This window comes from Salvelinus sp. IW2-2015, linkage group LG9 (assembly GCF_002910315.2).
Source record: "Salvelinus sp. IW2-2015 linkage group LG9, ASM291031v2, whole genome shotgun sequence".
NCBI lineage: Eukaryota > Metazoa > Chordata > Actinopteri > Salmoniformes > Salmonidae > Salvelinus > Salvelinus sp. IW2-2015.
This window is the reverse complement of record NC_036849.1, coordinates 5829577-5846161: the sequence shown is the minus strand read 5'-3', so window position 1 is coordinate 5846161 and position 16585 is coordinate 5829577. Positions and strand designations below refer to the sequence as shown.

The 16585-nt window shown below is 40.5% G+C and overlaps 1 protein-coding gene across 2 annotated transcripts; it reads right to left on the bottom strand.

Annotated features, from left to right (window-relative positions):
* Positions 1-807: 807 nt before the first annotated feature.
* ak7b (adenylate kinase 7b) lies at positions 808-16559 on the bottom strand. Of its 2 annotated transcripts, XR_002877893.2 has the most exons (19): positions 16452-16559; positions 16023-16205; positions 15786-15894; positions 15498-15592; positions 10759-10869; positions 10553-10636; positions 9858-9946; positions 6043-6133; positions 5858-5935; positions 5515-5664; positions 5137-5265; positions 4795-4897; positions 4553-4681; positions 4272-4337; positions 3802-3999; positions 3329-3549; positions 2555-2713; positions 2106-2203; positions 812-1732 (listed from the first exon to the last, which is right to left on the bottom strand). XR_002877893.2 is itself a non-coding variant. In XM_023994060.2 (18 exons), exons 1-18 carry the CDS (start codon positions 16542-16544, stop codon positions 2165-2167), a joined length of 2127 nt encoding a protein of 708 aa, XP_023849828.1. In that variant the 5' UTR covers positions 16545-16559; the 3' UTR covers positions 808-2164. The 2 variants fall into 2 exon arrangements, 1 of the variants encoding a protein (XP_023849828.1); XM_023994060.2 differs by having other exon boundaries at positions 808-2203.
* Positions 16560-16585: the final 26 nt, after the last annotated feature.

Below are 16585 nucleotides of genomic sequence, written 5' to 3'. Positions count from 1 at the left end.
TACTGAGGATATTTCAAAGTCAAGCATGTTTTCACAGGGAAGGGTGTGTGTAGGAAATGTTCAGGTGCCACTTATTTAGAGGGTGGCTCATTTATACTCATCTAAAGGACAAAACACTCAAAATAACTCGAGACGGATACAAATACAAAGCTGAGAATAAGAACAATTAAGTAATATAGTTGTGTTTTTGTATTATTTAGCAAATAGATTGTCTTTGCAGATGTCCCCATAAAGCAAAACAAAACAATATTGTCTGTAAGCTTGAAGCTGTCCTCTAGAAATATAATGTTGACAAATTATGTTAAAGGTAGGTGACGTCTCTCACAGACTTCGCCTGCCTAGCACCCCCTTTAATCAATGAAAGCATTTTCCAGACCTCCCGACAGTGAGTGGAGCAGACAATAAATATTGGCAGAAAAGAAAAATGTGTCGTCCTCCCGACTCGAGGGGCACATAATGATATTCACAAGGAGACCACCCGCAGAGACGGAAGGCAAACTGTTCCTAAGCAACAAAACACATTTTCTTTCTGAACGCCAATGTGGCAAGGTTTTCTGGGGGAAAATTTCCCCACCAAGTTAAGGCCTTGGCTCATGGTGTGTGTGTGTGTGTGTGTGTGTGTGTGTGTGTGAAAGAGACATCCCTCCATGGCTTAAGCGGCATTAAGGAACAGTGACCAGCATCACACAGTGGATTCTGTCCACCTGCAGCTCAGCATATTGACCCTGTGATATAGTAAGCTATAACTGCTTAAATTGGGTAATGTGCTGAATTTCTTTATGGTAAAGATGAATTTATCTATTTATGATTAAACATATACATATATATATATACAAATAATATACAATGTCTAGTGTATAATTGTTGTTATTGGTAAAGCCAAAAAACTACATTATCACAATTAGCCCATAGCTGAGGCAAGGCTGCCATCTAGTGTTATAATGCTGCCATTCAAAAGCAGTAGAGACTGACCCCTGTTGGATGATATTGGACATGACACCAGTCTCTATTACAAAGGATGCATCTCTATAGTCTTTGGGGCTTCCTCTTCTCTCCTAGTCTCCTCTCCAACAATTGCATGGATCAGAAAAGCTGAAAAGCAATATGCAATGTGGAGGTGGATGTCAACCACTATTTTCACCTGTGAAGGTAGGGACCGTCGGTGTCAGTTCAGATTACGAAAGGGAGACTAGAAGAGGGTAATGTAGCCTAACTGTCAAGAATCTGTATTACTTTCCCTCCGAATAAAACAATTTCAACAACAAAGACAAGCACATCTTATTTAGTTTGAGGGAAAAATTCAGTAAAATTCCAAGTAAAATGCACATTTTTACCTCAGATATGTGGTTTGATTTACACCTACATATCAGAAAGGAAAATATAAAAACACAGCTTGAAATTGTGTTGTTGTGGCTCGCGCTACAATGTTCTCAAACAAAGTGATTTCCCAGTGTGGTGATTAAGCATGTACAATGAAATAATTTGGTGTTCCAGTACAGCTAATTATGTACACTTAGAGCTGCGAGTGGAAACATGAGAGAGTGACGCAATTAGCTGCCATTTTTAACATTTATCCTTTGAAATCACAAGCCAAATCAAAGTCATTATGACCCGACTGGGTCTACTTTTTAGTTACCAAGCGCACCCAAGTTCATTACGCAAATTAACATGTTAATTAGCTGTTGGCTTCAGTCAGGCTTTCATCCAGTTCTCAGGGCTTTTAAGTAATGGTCTGCAGAAAACAACACAAACAAAGCTGTGTGTTAAAAAAACAGGGCAGGGAATGACATAATTTACTAATCTAGCTTATCAAAGTCACAGCATGAAATGGGGGGCCACTTAAAATGTTATGGCTGAAATATGTCTGCAACGTTTAAAGTGTCTAAATATTACTTTAGATGTAAACTCACTAAGTTGAAATGTTATGAGTTGAACATCAGGACTTCTTTTACAATTGTGTTGTAATCACGTTATTGGGGAAATAATATAAAACAGCTACAATATACTGTAAATGTATAAGAATCCTCCCTAAATATAATCTAAATAAAAACTCTTCTTGTGAGAAAAGGATTTTACTAAATCACTTTTAAATATGATGTGAGTACATTTCTGAATTGTAGATGGTACTGATATGAGGTTATAAATCTTGACGACAAGTCCCATTTCACTCCACTTGGGGGTTGCTCTTGAAGAGATATTCTGCCTGAAATACAAAACACAGAATTCAACATTTGAATTTGTTTTAAATATATGTAGTCGCTGTCGGATTAAAACCTTGTAACTAACCTCAACTACGTATATAGCATAGCTTGATATGGAAGAAATGGCCATATTTCAATACATCACTTTGATTTGAGGATGTCATGGAAACTCTTTACATATTTTGTATGAGGATTTGTTCAACAAATAATGCTGTGTATGTGGTAGTTTTTCGCTACTTAACGTAGTTTAATGCACTACCTAGTTTAATGCACTAACTGTAATTCACTCTGGATAAGACTGTCTGCTAAATTACTGAAATATATATATTTGTTTATCTATAATGTGGACTCACCAGGAAATCAACAGGGTCCTGAGGCCTGGTCTTGCAGCACTCGATGAGGCCCTGGGTGAGAGTGGGCATGACGTTCTTCATCAGATAGTTTCTCAGGGGAACAGACTGGACCTCCAGGAGATCATGCTCCTGCTTCTTCACCTCCTCCAGACACTTACTCTGGAACACATACAGAAACATTCAAGTGCGACTCCACCACTTTGTTACTATCGCCAACACAACACCAGTGTCAACATATGTGAAAACGGCTTATTTCTACGTTTTGTAGAAGAAAATACGAAGCTAAAAAAGTGCTACCCGATGACATCATCAAAAGTTGCAACATTTTAAAAAGAGTGATTTTCAAACACTATGAGATTCATGGTGATATGGGGAGCAAGTAAAAACCCTCCCCTGGACAGAAACGTGTTGCAGGTTTTAAAAATCACAGTTGATTTTTTAAAGACCTTTCTTTTTATCTTTTTAACCACCGATCATAGAAACATGCTGTTTTTACAAATGTAGACACTGGTTTGGTGCTGGAGATGATGAATATGAGGTTGAAAAGTGGCAGAATTGTCCATTAACATACAGTAAGAGGACTGCTACTAAAAACACCATCACAGCGGCTGTATTGAATAAACTAAATATGGCAATTATGAGAGATGTTCCCATAGGTGTGTTGAAAAAAATAATTGTACCTACCCCTCAATCACTTCCTTCAAGAAAGCTACAGGTAAGAGGAAGAGAGTGGGTAAGTTCTAATCTCCCTTATACCCCGCCTCTTGAACTCACCCACTCCTCCCAGCGGGCTGCTCTCTGCTGGGCCTCCTCTGTCTCCCGCCACTCTGTGTCAGCCCTCTTCTGGGCCTCCGTTCTCAGCCGGCGGTCTGCGCTCCTCCTCTCCTCCTCCTCCAGCTCCTGGCTGGAGGGGCCGTAGTTCTTAGGCTTCCCCACTGACTTGATGATCCGCTCTGTCACCACCAGGTACTCCTGGTCGTCACTGCTGGTGATCTCTGACACCAAAATAACACAAATGAGTATGTAGTAGTCAGTAAAATCACACTGTACTGTACCTGAATTCATAGATGAATAGTAGAATATAATTAAATAGAAAAGTACTTTATAGCCCCAACAGAAATGGACAATATGGAGATCTACTTATGACATAGTGGTATGCGTGGTACTAGTACAAGTGGTATGCCAGTGGTTCATTTCTATGGGTACACCGCCAAACTGTTCAAAAAGTTAGTTCCCTCAGTATTTACCAATGTGCTCCGGGTGAATATCTAGCTCTTCAAAGTAGTTGAGGACGGTCTCGTCATCCACATTGCTCTCCCGGAACCTAGCAAGGCGGCGCAGGAACTGCTCCTGGGAATAGGACGTTCCCTCCACCAGGCTCTCCGGGAGGTTCAGGACACGGTTCTTCAGGAACGCATCGGAGGTGTCCAGGGAGAACACAAAGTCTAGAACCGAGAGAGTACACAGCATAAGAAAAGCACTATAATCTCCAGTGGGGAGACGCAATCTCTAACGCAATATTTTGGTTCTGGGTTTTTCCGAGATGAGAAAAGCACTGAAGACATAGTGTTCTGAAAGATCTCAAAAGACAGGGACAGCTCTGTAACTACTATGAAATAATGATGACCACTGTGTCTGGGACTACTTGGCCTGGTATTCACGTTCATTGTGTAATGAACAAAAAGGCAAACATATGTGTTTCCCAGCTTGGACAGACCTGGAATGATCTTCTTGTTGAATGGAGGGATCTTTGACCTCATATCCTCTGGCTCATCATCATCAGCTAAACAAACAATACAGATTTTGGTAAGTGAGCTGAAACTATAAATATGTGTCCCAAATATCACCCTATTCCCTATATAGTGCAATACTTTTGACTAGAGCCCACAGGGAATACATTTCTTGGTCAAAAGTAGTGCACTATATAGGGAATAAGGTGCTATTGGGCCGCCACCATTGTAACATACTTCCAGTAGTGAGGATACATCTCTGTCTCACCATAGAACAGGTCCTTGGCCTGTTCATATGTCTTGGGAAAGCTGTCCAGGACAAAACCCTGGTTCCTGCACAGCTTTGACTTCAGCTTGTCTCTCATGATCCTGATCACATACGGGTCATCCAGTCGACCTTGGAGAATAGAACAGGATAGAACAGACAGAGAAAACATGTATTGCACTGACTATATCATCTTGTTTTAGGAAAGGAATATGGCCAAAACAACAAATTGCATCATTCTGTACCTCCATTTTGATCCATGTTCTCCTTCAAAGTCTCCAGGAGTTCTGATGAGGTGGCAAAATCCTCTGCCTCAGTCTCTCCGTCCTCCATCCTAATGATAGACTCCTGGAATGAAGGAGAGTTAGCCTCTGCAGCATGGATCTCATTTAAAAGGCAGACATTGGTATGGTGCACCTGGATCGTTAGGTTGCCTTCCAAATGGCACCTTATTCCCTTTATAGTGCACTATTTTTGACCAGAGGCCTATGGGCTCTGGTCCAAAGTAGTTCACACCATAGGGAACAGAGTAGCATTTGGGACATAGCCCTGGTTTGTTAGTCTTTGTCTGCTGGATGGAAACTGACCAGGTGTGCAAGGGTCTCAGTGATGGTTTCCTTGAGTCTGATGTGGTGCAGTTTGTAGTGTTTACAGATCCTCTCTGCTACTGTGCTCTTTCCCACCGCTGGAGGGCCCATGATACACACTCGGATGGGCTAGGGAAAAGACCACATTTACTATACCAAGAGTAATTTACAGTACATACCACATAACTTATTCAGTCAAACGCAATGTGGTTTTACATTAAATCATTTCAGCAACCCACACTCGGAATTTAGTCTGATCTAGTTGAAATATACACACCGTCATGCAACAATATACACCCGTTCAATACAAGAGTGGCTTTGTTTAATCTTAAATGATAGTATGGGCTGCTAGCTTGCTACAGCTGCTGTCAAACTTACCAGCAAGCCCCTGGTTTGCTTGTATTCCTCCACAACACGGTCAATGTTGTCTATGAGACCAGACTCACACACCCAGTGGATGTTGAAGTTCTCTTTCAGGTAGACAGCCTCAATCCGAAGGTTGACAAAAAGAGCATCGATGTCCATTTGCTGAGGAACAAAAAAAAAAAAAAGGACCAGATTTAATGATTTGCTTCTTGAATAAATATAATGATGAACAGTAGACCATGGTAATAAAAGTGCCATCTAAACCTTGTATTTACCTTAGATTCTATGTGAAGCATATTGTAACGTCTGAATCAAAACTATTATGAATAAAGTTTGATTTGATCTTTGTACGTACTCTCAAATCCCGAGTGAGAAAAGCATCCTCTTTTGGCACTCTCTTGGTCTTTCCTGGCCCCACCACATAGGCTATTGTCTGGTGATGAAAAAATAAGAATTCAAATAATCCTTAAAGCACTTTTTTGGGATGATTGAACATATAGAGTCGAATTTCCAATGATCAAACATATTTGCTTTAACTACCTTTACAATGTCATCGATAGTGGTCTTGGAATCATCCACAGCGACTAAGTAATGTGGTTTTGGCTTATGGTCAATTACATTCTGGATCACACTTCAGGAGAGAAAAAAAGTGTCTGATTAATAGATACTGTGCCTAGTGAAAGTCTACACATCCCTTGCACAGTCTTCACATTCTGCTGCCTTAAAAAGACATCTAAAAAGGGATTAGATTGGATTTTTTCCCCCCTGCTGTCTATACAACCTACTCCACATTTTCCAAGTTAAAGAAAGTTATAGAACAGAAGAAAGTTAGTGCAACATATGTCCATTGTATTTGTCAAAATTGCTCAAGCTCTGTAAATTTGGTTGAGAATAATTGACGGACAGCAATATTCAAACCTTGTCTCTGATTTGCAACCCAGGAACACTCAACACCTCTAGGAAAGCCATTCTAGTGTGTCTTTGGCATGAAAATGTATGTAATTGTCTCGCGGAAAAATAAAACTCTATCCCAGGGATAAGTTTTCAAAAGACCAAAGCGGGTTTTCCTTTAACTTTTTTACCTGGGCTTTGCTCCTTTCACATTTATTTTAAACCTGACCAACTCCCCAATCCCTGCCGATAACAAGCATACTCATAACATGATGCTGCGACCACAATACTTGAAAATACAGAGGGTTTCACTCCGTGTTGTGTTCTATTGAATTTGACCCAAACCTGTAGTTTTTAATTCAGGCCAAAAAGTGAATGTCTTTGTCTTGTTGTCTTGCAGTATTAGTTAACTGCCTTGTTGCGGTTAAGAATGGATGATTTGGAGCGGATTTTTTTTGGAACACAGGCTTCCTTCTTTTCAGTAATGTGGAGTGAATGCAATGTTGTTTGTCCCTTTGTATTGTCAAGTATTGTGGTGGCAGCATTAGGGCTGTGGAGGTCATGAAATTTTGTCAGCCGGTGATTGTCATGCAAATAACTGCCGGTCTCACGGTAATTGATCGTTAATTAACATAAACACATTTAGCGTCTCCTGGCTTCCACGCATACAAGCCACTGACGCAGACATCTACATTTAAAGAAATCTGATAAATCTATTTAATATAGCCTGTACCATTACAATAAATCCATTATTTATTTTAGACAGGTCTAAAGAAACATGATATGAAGAAAATGTAGTCTATATCAGAAGAACAGAATAGCATACGCTGAGTTGTCCTTATGTTAGGTCCTGATCTGGCTATGCCAAATTGGCTACACTAGTTCATTTAGCAGACACGATTTGCTCAGAATTCCGTGGCATTATTTGATTGTATGAAGAATATAATTGATCATAGTTGAATAAAATAGAAACTATCTTTTTTCCAAACAATTTGAGGGAGTGCCCACATGCGGCTATTTTGTGTTGAGCGGTTAACAAAGAAACAGGTCTTCCTATATGCTTAATTTAGAGTTATTTATGCAACTGTAGTTCTGATACAAACGTTGGGCTATATGTTCTGATTTTTAATACATTCTAAGGCTGCATTATGCGACTCTAATGATGATTTGAAAAAAGTTGCATGAAAGGCATGAGCTCTGCTTTGTTTATTGCATAGGCTGCACACACTTCATCAGTCTATCATTTACAATTTGACAAGGACTTGATAATGCCTTAAATTTCCCGGTGGCATCCTCTTTGTGTGGCCGTAATGCCCCCTAAAAAAATAGATTCCCTTTGTGGACATTGTGCCCATGGGCTGAATATAATAATTATAATTCCCTTCTTCAGGCTGCGTGCTCCGAAGCATCTCTCACTCACATGGCTCTCTCAGTTATCTCAATTCTTATTAGCCAATGCCCGTCACATGATCGGGTCTTTCTCACAGGCTACAAGTGAAGACAAACACATCGGGGACGCAACTGCATGTCCTTATTGAATTCCGAGGCACATATTGAAGATGATGGAAGAACTGTCTACATTAACTTTTCGTCAGCCAACAAGATGAGTAGGCTTAACGAACAGCAAAAGCACTAGTCTATGTCAATCTGCTATCCCCCATAATACAAAAGTTTACCTATTCTATTCTGTGAGAGAAATAAATATTTCAAACATAGTCTGGGACAGTTGTGGGATTCGATAGATTCCAAATTAATACAACCACTAGCTTCAAAAAAACTTTTAAAAGCTTAGCTTAAAATGCTGACAAACTATTACTATTACTTATATTATTACGCTAATTCTTCACATTATAAGCGCAGCAATGCGACACGGCAGTAGGCTGTAAGCGCAAACGTTCCAAAATGCAATCAAATAGTGATCGCAAATGCGTTATGCATGTAATGCTTTTATTATAAAGGTGCATTTGTATTGTGAAAACCATCAGACTATTCTTGATTTCATCTTGTCTTTACATATACTAAATCATATATGTGAGAATTTGTTTTGATTTGGAATGGACCATTATCATGCACCTGTCTCAAAACAGGAGCAATGGGAAAAAAAATACATGTCATCTATGCACTTAAATAGTGAATGGAGGACGCTATTCCCCCGTGGTTCCTTTTCATGCCTGTTGTAAAGAGAAGCAATGTGCTTAATATTAGGAAAGTTGAGAAATATAGTAGGCTTAACCTATAGAAAGCTGATGGCCATCAAAACTCTGCATAGTCTATAGAAATGTTGCCCAACATGAGCTTATGGGCTCTCATGAAGTGTTTGATTCAATTTTCGATTATATTTGCATTGATGTCAAAGTGATTAGAGGGACAATAGAGTGTTGAGTACCAGGCAGTTAGAAAATTCGGTAGGTTACTAATGACCATCCGCAGCATCAGAGCTTGGAGAAGCCTAATTACTGTGAATAAACGGTCACGTGGAATTTGACTGCCGTTACGACTCGTGACCGCCGGTGTGGCGGTAATACGGTCACCATAACAGCCCTAGGCAGCATCATGTTACAGGTATGCTTGTCACCGGCAGGGACTGGGGAGTTTGTTAGGATCAAAATAAATAGAAAAGGAGCGAAGCCCAGGTAAAAAGTCTTCTGAAAATCCTGAAACAATTTCACACATTTTAATGGCAAAGACACACAGGAATACCTTTCCAAGAGGTGTTGAGTGCTCCTGAATGATCCAGTCTCCATCCTGACTTAAATCTGCTTAAAAAATCAGAGACAAGGTTTGAAAATTGCTGTCTATCAATGATTGTCAACCAAGTTTACTGAGCTTGAGCAATTTTGACAAAAGAATGGATATACTGTATGTTGCCCTAAGAGTTGTGCAAGGTTGGTAGAATCTTATAAAAAATGTTTTTACAGCTGTAATGACTGCCAAAGGTGCTTCCGCCTAGTATTAACTCTGGGGTGTGAAGACATACGCAATCAATACATTCAAATTTCTGTATTTCTTAGTAATTTGGGAAATGTTACATCATTTTTCTTTCACTTTGAAAATGTGGAGTAGGTTGTATTAATCAATTTATTTTATTAAACTAGGCAAGTCAGTTAAGAACAAATTCTTATTTACAATAACGGCCTACCCCGGCCAAACTCGGACGTCACTGGGCCAATTGTGCGCCGCCCTATGGGACTCCCAATCACAGCCGGATGTGATACAGCCTGTAATCGAACCAGGGACTGTAGTGACGCCTCTTGCACTGAGATGCAGTGTATTAGACCGTAGAAATCAATAGGGGGAGACATCTAATTTAATCCTTTTTGAGATTTAATTTTATTAAAGCAGCAAAATGTGAAGACCATAAAAGGGGTGTGTAGGCTTTCACTAGCGACTGTACATGACAGAGCTTTTGCTTTATAAAGACAGGCCTATTTCATGTTTTGAAGGAAAATAGGAATAGGACTCACCCTGCAAGGTCATTGATATGAATTGTAGGAATGACATTGGTGCCTTCTCCAAAGATAGGGACTTTGGGCAAGTCTCCCAACCAAGATGTCTAATGAAAAAGGAACCACACAAGACAACTTACATTGAATGATCCCTTATACAAATATACACAGAGTATACCAAATATGAGGAACACCCTCCCCCCTTTTGCCCTCAGAACAGCCTCAATTCATCAGGGCATGGATGACTCTACAAGGTGTCGAAAGCATTCCACAGGGATGCTGGCCCATGTTGACTCCAATGCTTCCCACAGTTGTGTCAAGTTGGCTGGGTGTCCTTTGGGTGGTGGGCCAATCTTGATACACCACAGGAAACTGTTGAGCATGAAAAACCCAGCAGTGTTGCAGTTCTTGACATAAACCAGTGCACCTGGCACCTACTACCATACCCCGTTCAAAGGCACTTAAATCTTTTGTCTTGCCCATTCATCCACTGAAGGGCACACATACACAATCCATGTCTCAAGTGTCTCAATGCTTAAAAATCTTTTTTTTTTTTACCTGTCTCCTCCCCTTCATCTACACTGATTGAGGAGGATTTAACAAGTGACATCAATAAGAGATCATAGCTTTCACCTGTCATGGAAAGAGCAGGTGTTCTTAATGTTTTGTACACTCAGTGTAGGTAACAACAATCAATCGATGTTATGATCTACCTTGAAGAAGAAGTGGAAGACTTGCTCCCCCATTCCATACTGAACTCCTGAGGCCACTACGTATGTGGAGAGCAATGAACTTTTCTATAGCGAGAGAAAAACATTGGAATGAGCAGGTTGAAAATAATGTTATGTATTGGCACTGAACAGTAATGCCTACACACTTTTAATAACACAATAAACTGACAAAGAATATGCAGATTAACCGTTTTGCCCATTTTGACCACAAGCTTTTCAACGTTGATATGCTCTTTGAAGTTGGGATGTGCTCTTCTTCTCCTGTAGTCTTCCTCAGTGAATGGAATCTCAGGGTCATCCTGAAAATGTAACGGCAAACATCATACATTCAAAAAAAGTTCCAGTGAACAAGTCTGGGTTGAAACAGTTAAAGCTATTGATTACAAGTGAATACTCTATCATACAATACTTTGTAAACACACGTGGATCATTTTAGATATTGTAGCGAGTTCGGCGGTGGCTCTAACCGGGACTTGAACACAGGTCCAGCGACTGTCAACCCAACACCATAGCCGTTACGCTAAGAGATCCGAAACCTCTTGACAAGGTCGCTAGGTGTTGGCTAGCCTGGGTACCAGTCTCTTTAGCTAACATTCAACTCCTTGCCACTCCTCATTGCCAAAGAGACTGGCCTTTCAGCAATCTCAACGTTCAATATGCAGCCAGATTTACGGCGCAGTTGCTGATTGGTAGTTGGAAACAACATTAAAACTTCTTATGGCTGCAATCCCGGTAACGGGATCGATATGACAACAGTCAGTGAAAGTGCAGGGCGCCAAATTCAAACAACAGAAATCATTAAAATTCCTCAAACATACATGTGTCTTATACCATTTTAAAGGTAATCTTGTTGTTAATCCCACCAAAGTGTCCGATTTCAAATAGGATTTTCAGCGAAAGCACCACAAACGATTATGTTAGGTCACCGCCAAATCACAGACAAACACAGTCATTTTCCCAGCCAAAGATAGGAGTCACAAAAAGCACAAATAGAGATAAAATTAATCACTAACCTTTGATGATCTTCATCAGATGACACTCATAGGACTTCATGTTACACAATACATGTATGTTTTGTTTGATAAAGTTCATATTTATATAAAAAAATCTGAGTTTACATTGGCGTGTTACGTTCACTAGTTCCAAAAACATCCAGTGATTTTGCATAGCCACATCGATTCAACAGAAATACTCATCATAAATGTAGATGATAATACAAGTTATACACATGGAATTATAGATATACCTCTCCTTAATGCAACCACTGTGTCAGAATTAAAAAAAAACTTTACGGAAAAAGCAAACCATGCAATAATCTGAGACGGCGCTCAGAACAATAGTCAAATTAGCCGCCATGTTGGAGTCAACAGAAACCAGAAATTACATGATAAATATTCCCTTACCTTTGATGATCTTCATCAGAATGCACTCCCAGGAGTCCCAGGTCCACAATAAATGCTTGATTTGTTCGATAATGTCCGTTATTTATGTCCAATTAGCTACTTTTGTTAGCGCGTTTGGTAAACAATTCCAAAGTCACGAAGCGCGTTCCCTAAAAGCTGACGAAATGTCCAAATGTTCAGTAACAGTCAGTAGAAACATGTCAAACGATGTATTGAATCAATCTTTAGAATGTTGTTAACATAAATCTTGAATAACGTTCCAACCGGAGAATTACATTGACTTCAGATGAGCGACGGAACAGAGATCCCTCTCATTCGGCAACCCTTCACAGTAGAGGCATCAGACAAAGTTCAACAGACTGTTGACATCTAGTGGAAGCCATAGGAAGTGCAAACTCATTCATATCTCGCTGTGATTTCAATGGGATCTTGGTTGAAAATCGACCAGCCTCAGAATTTCCACTTCCTGTTTGGATTGTTCTCTCAGGTTTTTGCCTGCCATATGAGTTCTGTTATACTCAAAGACATAATTCAAACAGTTTTAGAAACTTCTGAGTGTTTTCTATCCAATACTAATAACAATATGCATATATTAGCAACTATGACTGAGGAGCAGGCAGTTTACTCTGGGCACCTCTGTGCACCTTTCATCCAAGCTACTCAATACTGCCCCTGCAGCCACAAGAAGTTAATATTTTCCATGACAACGTTCTGGAACGTGCATGGAGTGAGTACAAATTTGGCGCAATATAAAATACACATTTTACGTACAACAAACAATACCGTTACGACCTGCTGCAGTAATTCCCTTTGTGAGAAGGCAGTGCTAACGCAAGATCATGTTGTTCAAAGTGGCTAGAGAGGACTCCGTAATGAGAGAGAAATATATTAGCCTACAAGATTCAATCGAGTAACGTTTTCTTCAGTTGCATCCCATAAATGTGAGGAAAGAAATGCAAAACAGACACCTTTCGTCATTCCTCGCACACATGCTGATCATAAGGACTTGCTTAGATTTTGACAATATGCTAAGCTAATTTCAGATACATTATTTGTCCCTCCTCTCTTATTAAGAAATGGAGTCCAGAAATGCTACTTCAGGAAACATTCTGAATAGACTTAGAGTGAATTAGCAAACTCACACACACACATACACACCCTAAAAGGACCCACCAATCAAAACCACCAGCGCACCTCAAACACACACAAATCACATTTGTCCTTCCTAAAAACATATTAAAAACCCAGGCTCACCTTCAAAATCTTGGCTGTAGTCCATCAGAAAGTAGGCCTAGGCTACATTATAGCGTAATGCTAAAATAATATTGCCTATCAAATGAATTGACAAGGAAAGTTTGAAGGGGGAGAGAGACAACTATAGTATTACCAGAGACGTTGGTAATGTAATTATTATCCACGTATGTGACTTACTCCAGAGAAAGATTAGCACGGGATTCATTTTTCAAAACTGCTCCATGTAATTCTTAATTTTTGTCATTCATTTGAGTCTGACGGAAGCCTGGAAGTTTTTATTCTAGGCGTGAAGACATTTCAACATTATGTCTCGACGATAAAAGGCTACAATGATCACTCGTGCTTGGCTGCCAAACGTATAGGTGTCCCCATAGGTCAAATATTAAAATTGAGGAAATGTGAAAGTAATTATTTTAGTGATCCACGTTAGACGTCCCTCCTAATGAAAAGGCTCCCCATCCTGCTGATGTGAGCTGATGGACAGTGCACTTGCACTTGATATGCGTATATGGATGAGAAAGTAAACTTGCCATTCCCAAAAATCAGCTCACTGGGGAATGGGGATTCCATGCTTTGCGATCCGCTGCCTACGTCAACAACCCAACAGCCAGGGTTTCATTAAATAGGCCTAGGCACACTACTTTTTTTATTGCACATTTAATTAATGCGATGCTCAACTTCTATTCATTGGCACAAAGCGTGTGTCAGGGCTTGCATAGCACAGGAGGGGGTGCCTAAATTCCCTGTAGTAGGATTAGGTTAGGCCTAATATATAGGCTAGCATACGAATGGTGGATTAATAGCCCAGCCTATGAATTAAGTTCTATTTTACACATCTCTGTCTTGCCTGTTCCCTTCTTGTGCAAATCAAATCAAAATTAATTTGTCACATGCGCCGAATACAAGTGTAGACCTGACCGTGAAATGCTTACTTACAAGCCCGTAACCAACAGTGCAGTTCAAGAAGAGTTAAGAAAATATTTACCAATTAAACTAAAGTTTAAAAAAGTAACACAATAACATAACAATAATGAGGCTATATACAAGGGGTACCGGTACCGAGTCAGTGTGCGGGGGTACATATTAGAGGTAATTTGTAGACGTAGGTAGGGGTGAAGTGACTATGCATAGATAATAAACAGCGAGTAGCAGCAGTGTACAAAACAAATGGGGRGGGGGGGGGRGRGRKCAATGTAATAGTCCGGTGGCCATATTATTAATTGTTCTGCAGTCTTATGGCTTGGGGGTAGAAGCTGTTAAGGAGCCTTTTGGTCCTTGACTTGGCGCTCCGGGTACCGCTTGCTGTGTGGTAACAGAGAAAACAGTCTATGACTTGGGTGACTGGAGTCTCTGACAATTTTATGGGCTTTCCTCTGACTCCGCCTATTATATAGGCCTGTTCAGCCCCCCTTTTCCTGTAGTCCACGATCAGCTCCTTTGTCTTGCTCACATTGAGGGAGAGGTTGTTGTCCTGGCACCACACTGCCAGTTCTCTGACCTCCTCCCTATAGGCTGTCTCATCATTGTCGGTGATCAGGCCTACCACTGTTGTGTCGTCAACAAACTTAATGATGGTGTTGGAGTCGTGTTTGGCCACGCAGTCTTGGGTGACCAGGAAGTACAGGAGGGGACTAAGTACACACCCCTGAGGGGCCCAAGGGTTGAGGATCAGCGTGGCAGACGTGTTGTTGCCTACATCTCTGCTGGCATCTCCACTGGCCTCTCTCTCTTCCATCCTCTGTATTCCTCTTATAGCTCTCGAACCAGTAGCCTAGCCCAATGCATGTCCCAAACGTAGCAATGTACAGTAGTTTGGTTATTAAGTTAAGTTATTTTGAGCAATATTTTATTATTGAGGAAAGAAGCACCTTGCTCTTGCTTGCTGGATATAAAATAGGCTCAGTATTCACAATGAACTGCTGGGGAATCCTCTGCTTTCCCCGCGTCCAATGTTTATGTTTACAATGAAATGCCCAATGTTAGAATGTTTCCAATCAAATTGATGAATTAAGTTAGAGAGTTTTCCTATTAGTCTAATGTTCATTAACATTGACATTGAATGATAGCTGTGAGGGTTACCGAATCAGAATCAAATCCTCTGATTTCCTCAAGCTCATTAATGATAGAATGTTAATATTTGAAGATTGCCAAAAGGACAGTCTCTTTGGCAATGACAAGGAGTGGAACGTTAGCTAAAGAGACTGCTACTTAGGCTAGGTGTTGGCATAAGGTCGCTACAGTAAAGCGGAAGTGAATCCTGGCCCACTCACCGCATCGACAGGCTTGCTGAGAGCCCAGGTCATTACAGTTGATATGAGGATGAACATCTTCGGCTGACTGAACCTGGCCATCTCAGCATGAAGGGCTGGTGAAAGAACAGTGAACTGTGAAGTAGGCATTGATTTCTAGGGTCATGCAATGCAGACATTTCAATTTAATCAATGGTGTGTTATGCAATGTGTTATAATTCCCAGACCAACACAGAGAGATAGTGTTGTAGTGGTGTGTGTGCGTTTGTATTAATAATCAGAGTCAATGAGAGACAAACAGTAGCCTACCTGAGATTGCCCAAGAGGCCTCGTCCATCTGGTCAGCATCCTCAGTGATGTTGTAAATTATGATATCACACTCCATCAGGCGCTTCAGGAGTTCTTCCCTTTTCAGTTGCTGAAATCATTGAAACACATAGCATAGGACTTGTTTAGGTAACACTTAACGTTAGTTTCCTTCTTTGATAAGATGCAGAGCATGTGGAAATGAAATTTTGCTTCACATATTAGGCTAATGTTACTCACAAAATATTCATCCAACACATAACTTGGTCTTCTTTCGTTTTTGTTTGTAATAGTTCCGACAATTTTAAAGGTTCCGTCTTTGACTTTTGGATGGTCATCTTTGGATAGCCTCTCTTCCCCTTCCTCCACCTCTGGCTCGTCAGTTTCCACCAGGGACGCCCCCACTACACAGGCAGACAAGAACTGCACACAGCAGAGAGACACATTTTAAGCAGGTATGGTTCTGGTCAACCCAGTCTAACCCATTGCTGTAGCAACTTTCTTTTAGATAGCTACGCATACAACCGACACATATTTGATTGGATAGCAACGGTGAAGCACACAGCTAGGCTAACGTTAGCTGGCTAGCAATGGATGAGACACACGGTTTAGTTCCAAGTCGTAGCTTCATTTTTATTTACACAATATGTCAGTTTCAGAAAGCCCAACCTTTGCGATACATTTCGAGGCATAGGAGTCAACGTTGTTGATAAAAATATGCTTGGTGTGATGAATAATCTTCTCAACTTCTTCCTCAGCCATCTTGCGCTCAGATGTTGACTGGGCGTCTCTCCCGTTACTTA

What these genes read in the sequence shown, in the direction of transcription:
- ak7b (XM_023994060.2), bottom strand. Translation starts at nt 16,544, where the DNA reads ATGGCTGAGGAAGAAGTTGAGAAGATTATTCATCACACCAAGCATATT. An exon ending in CTATCGATGACATTGTAAAG is followed by an intron (nt 5,936 to 6,042) that starts GTAGTTAAAGCA and finishes TTTCATCACCAG; the next exon opens with ACAATAGCCTATGTGGTGGG. An exon ending in AGGACCCTGTTGATTTCCTG is followed by an intron (nt 2,204 to 2,554) that starts GTGAGTCCACAT and finishes TTTGTATTTCAG; the next exon opens with GCAGAATATCTCTTCAAGAG.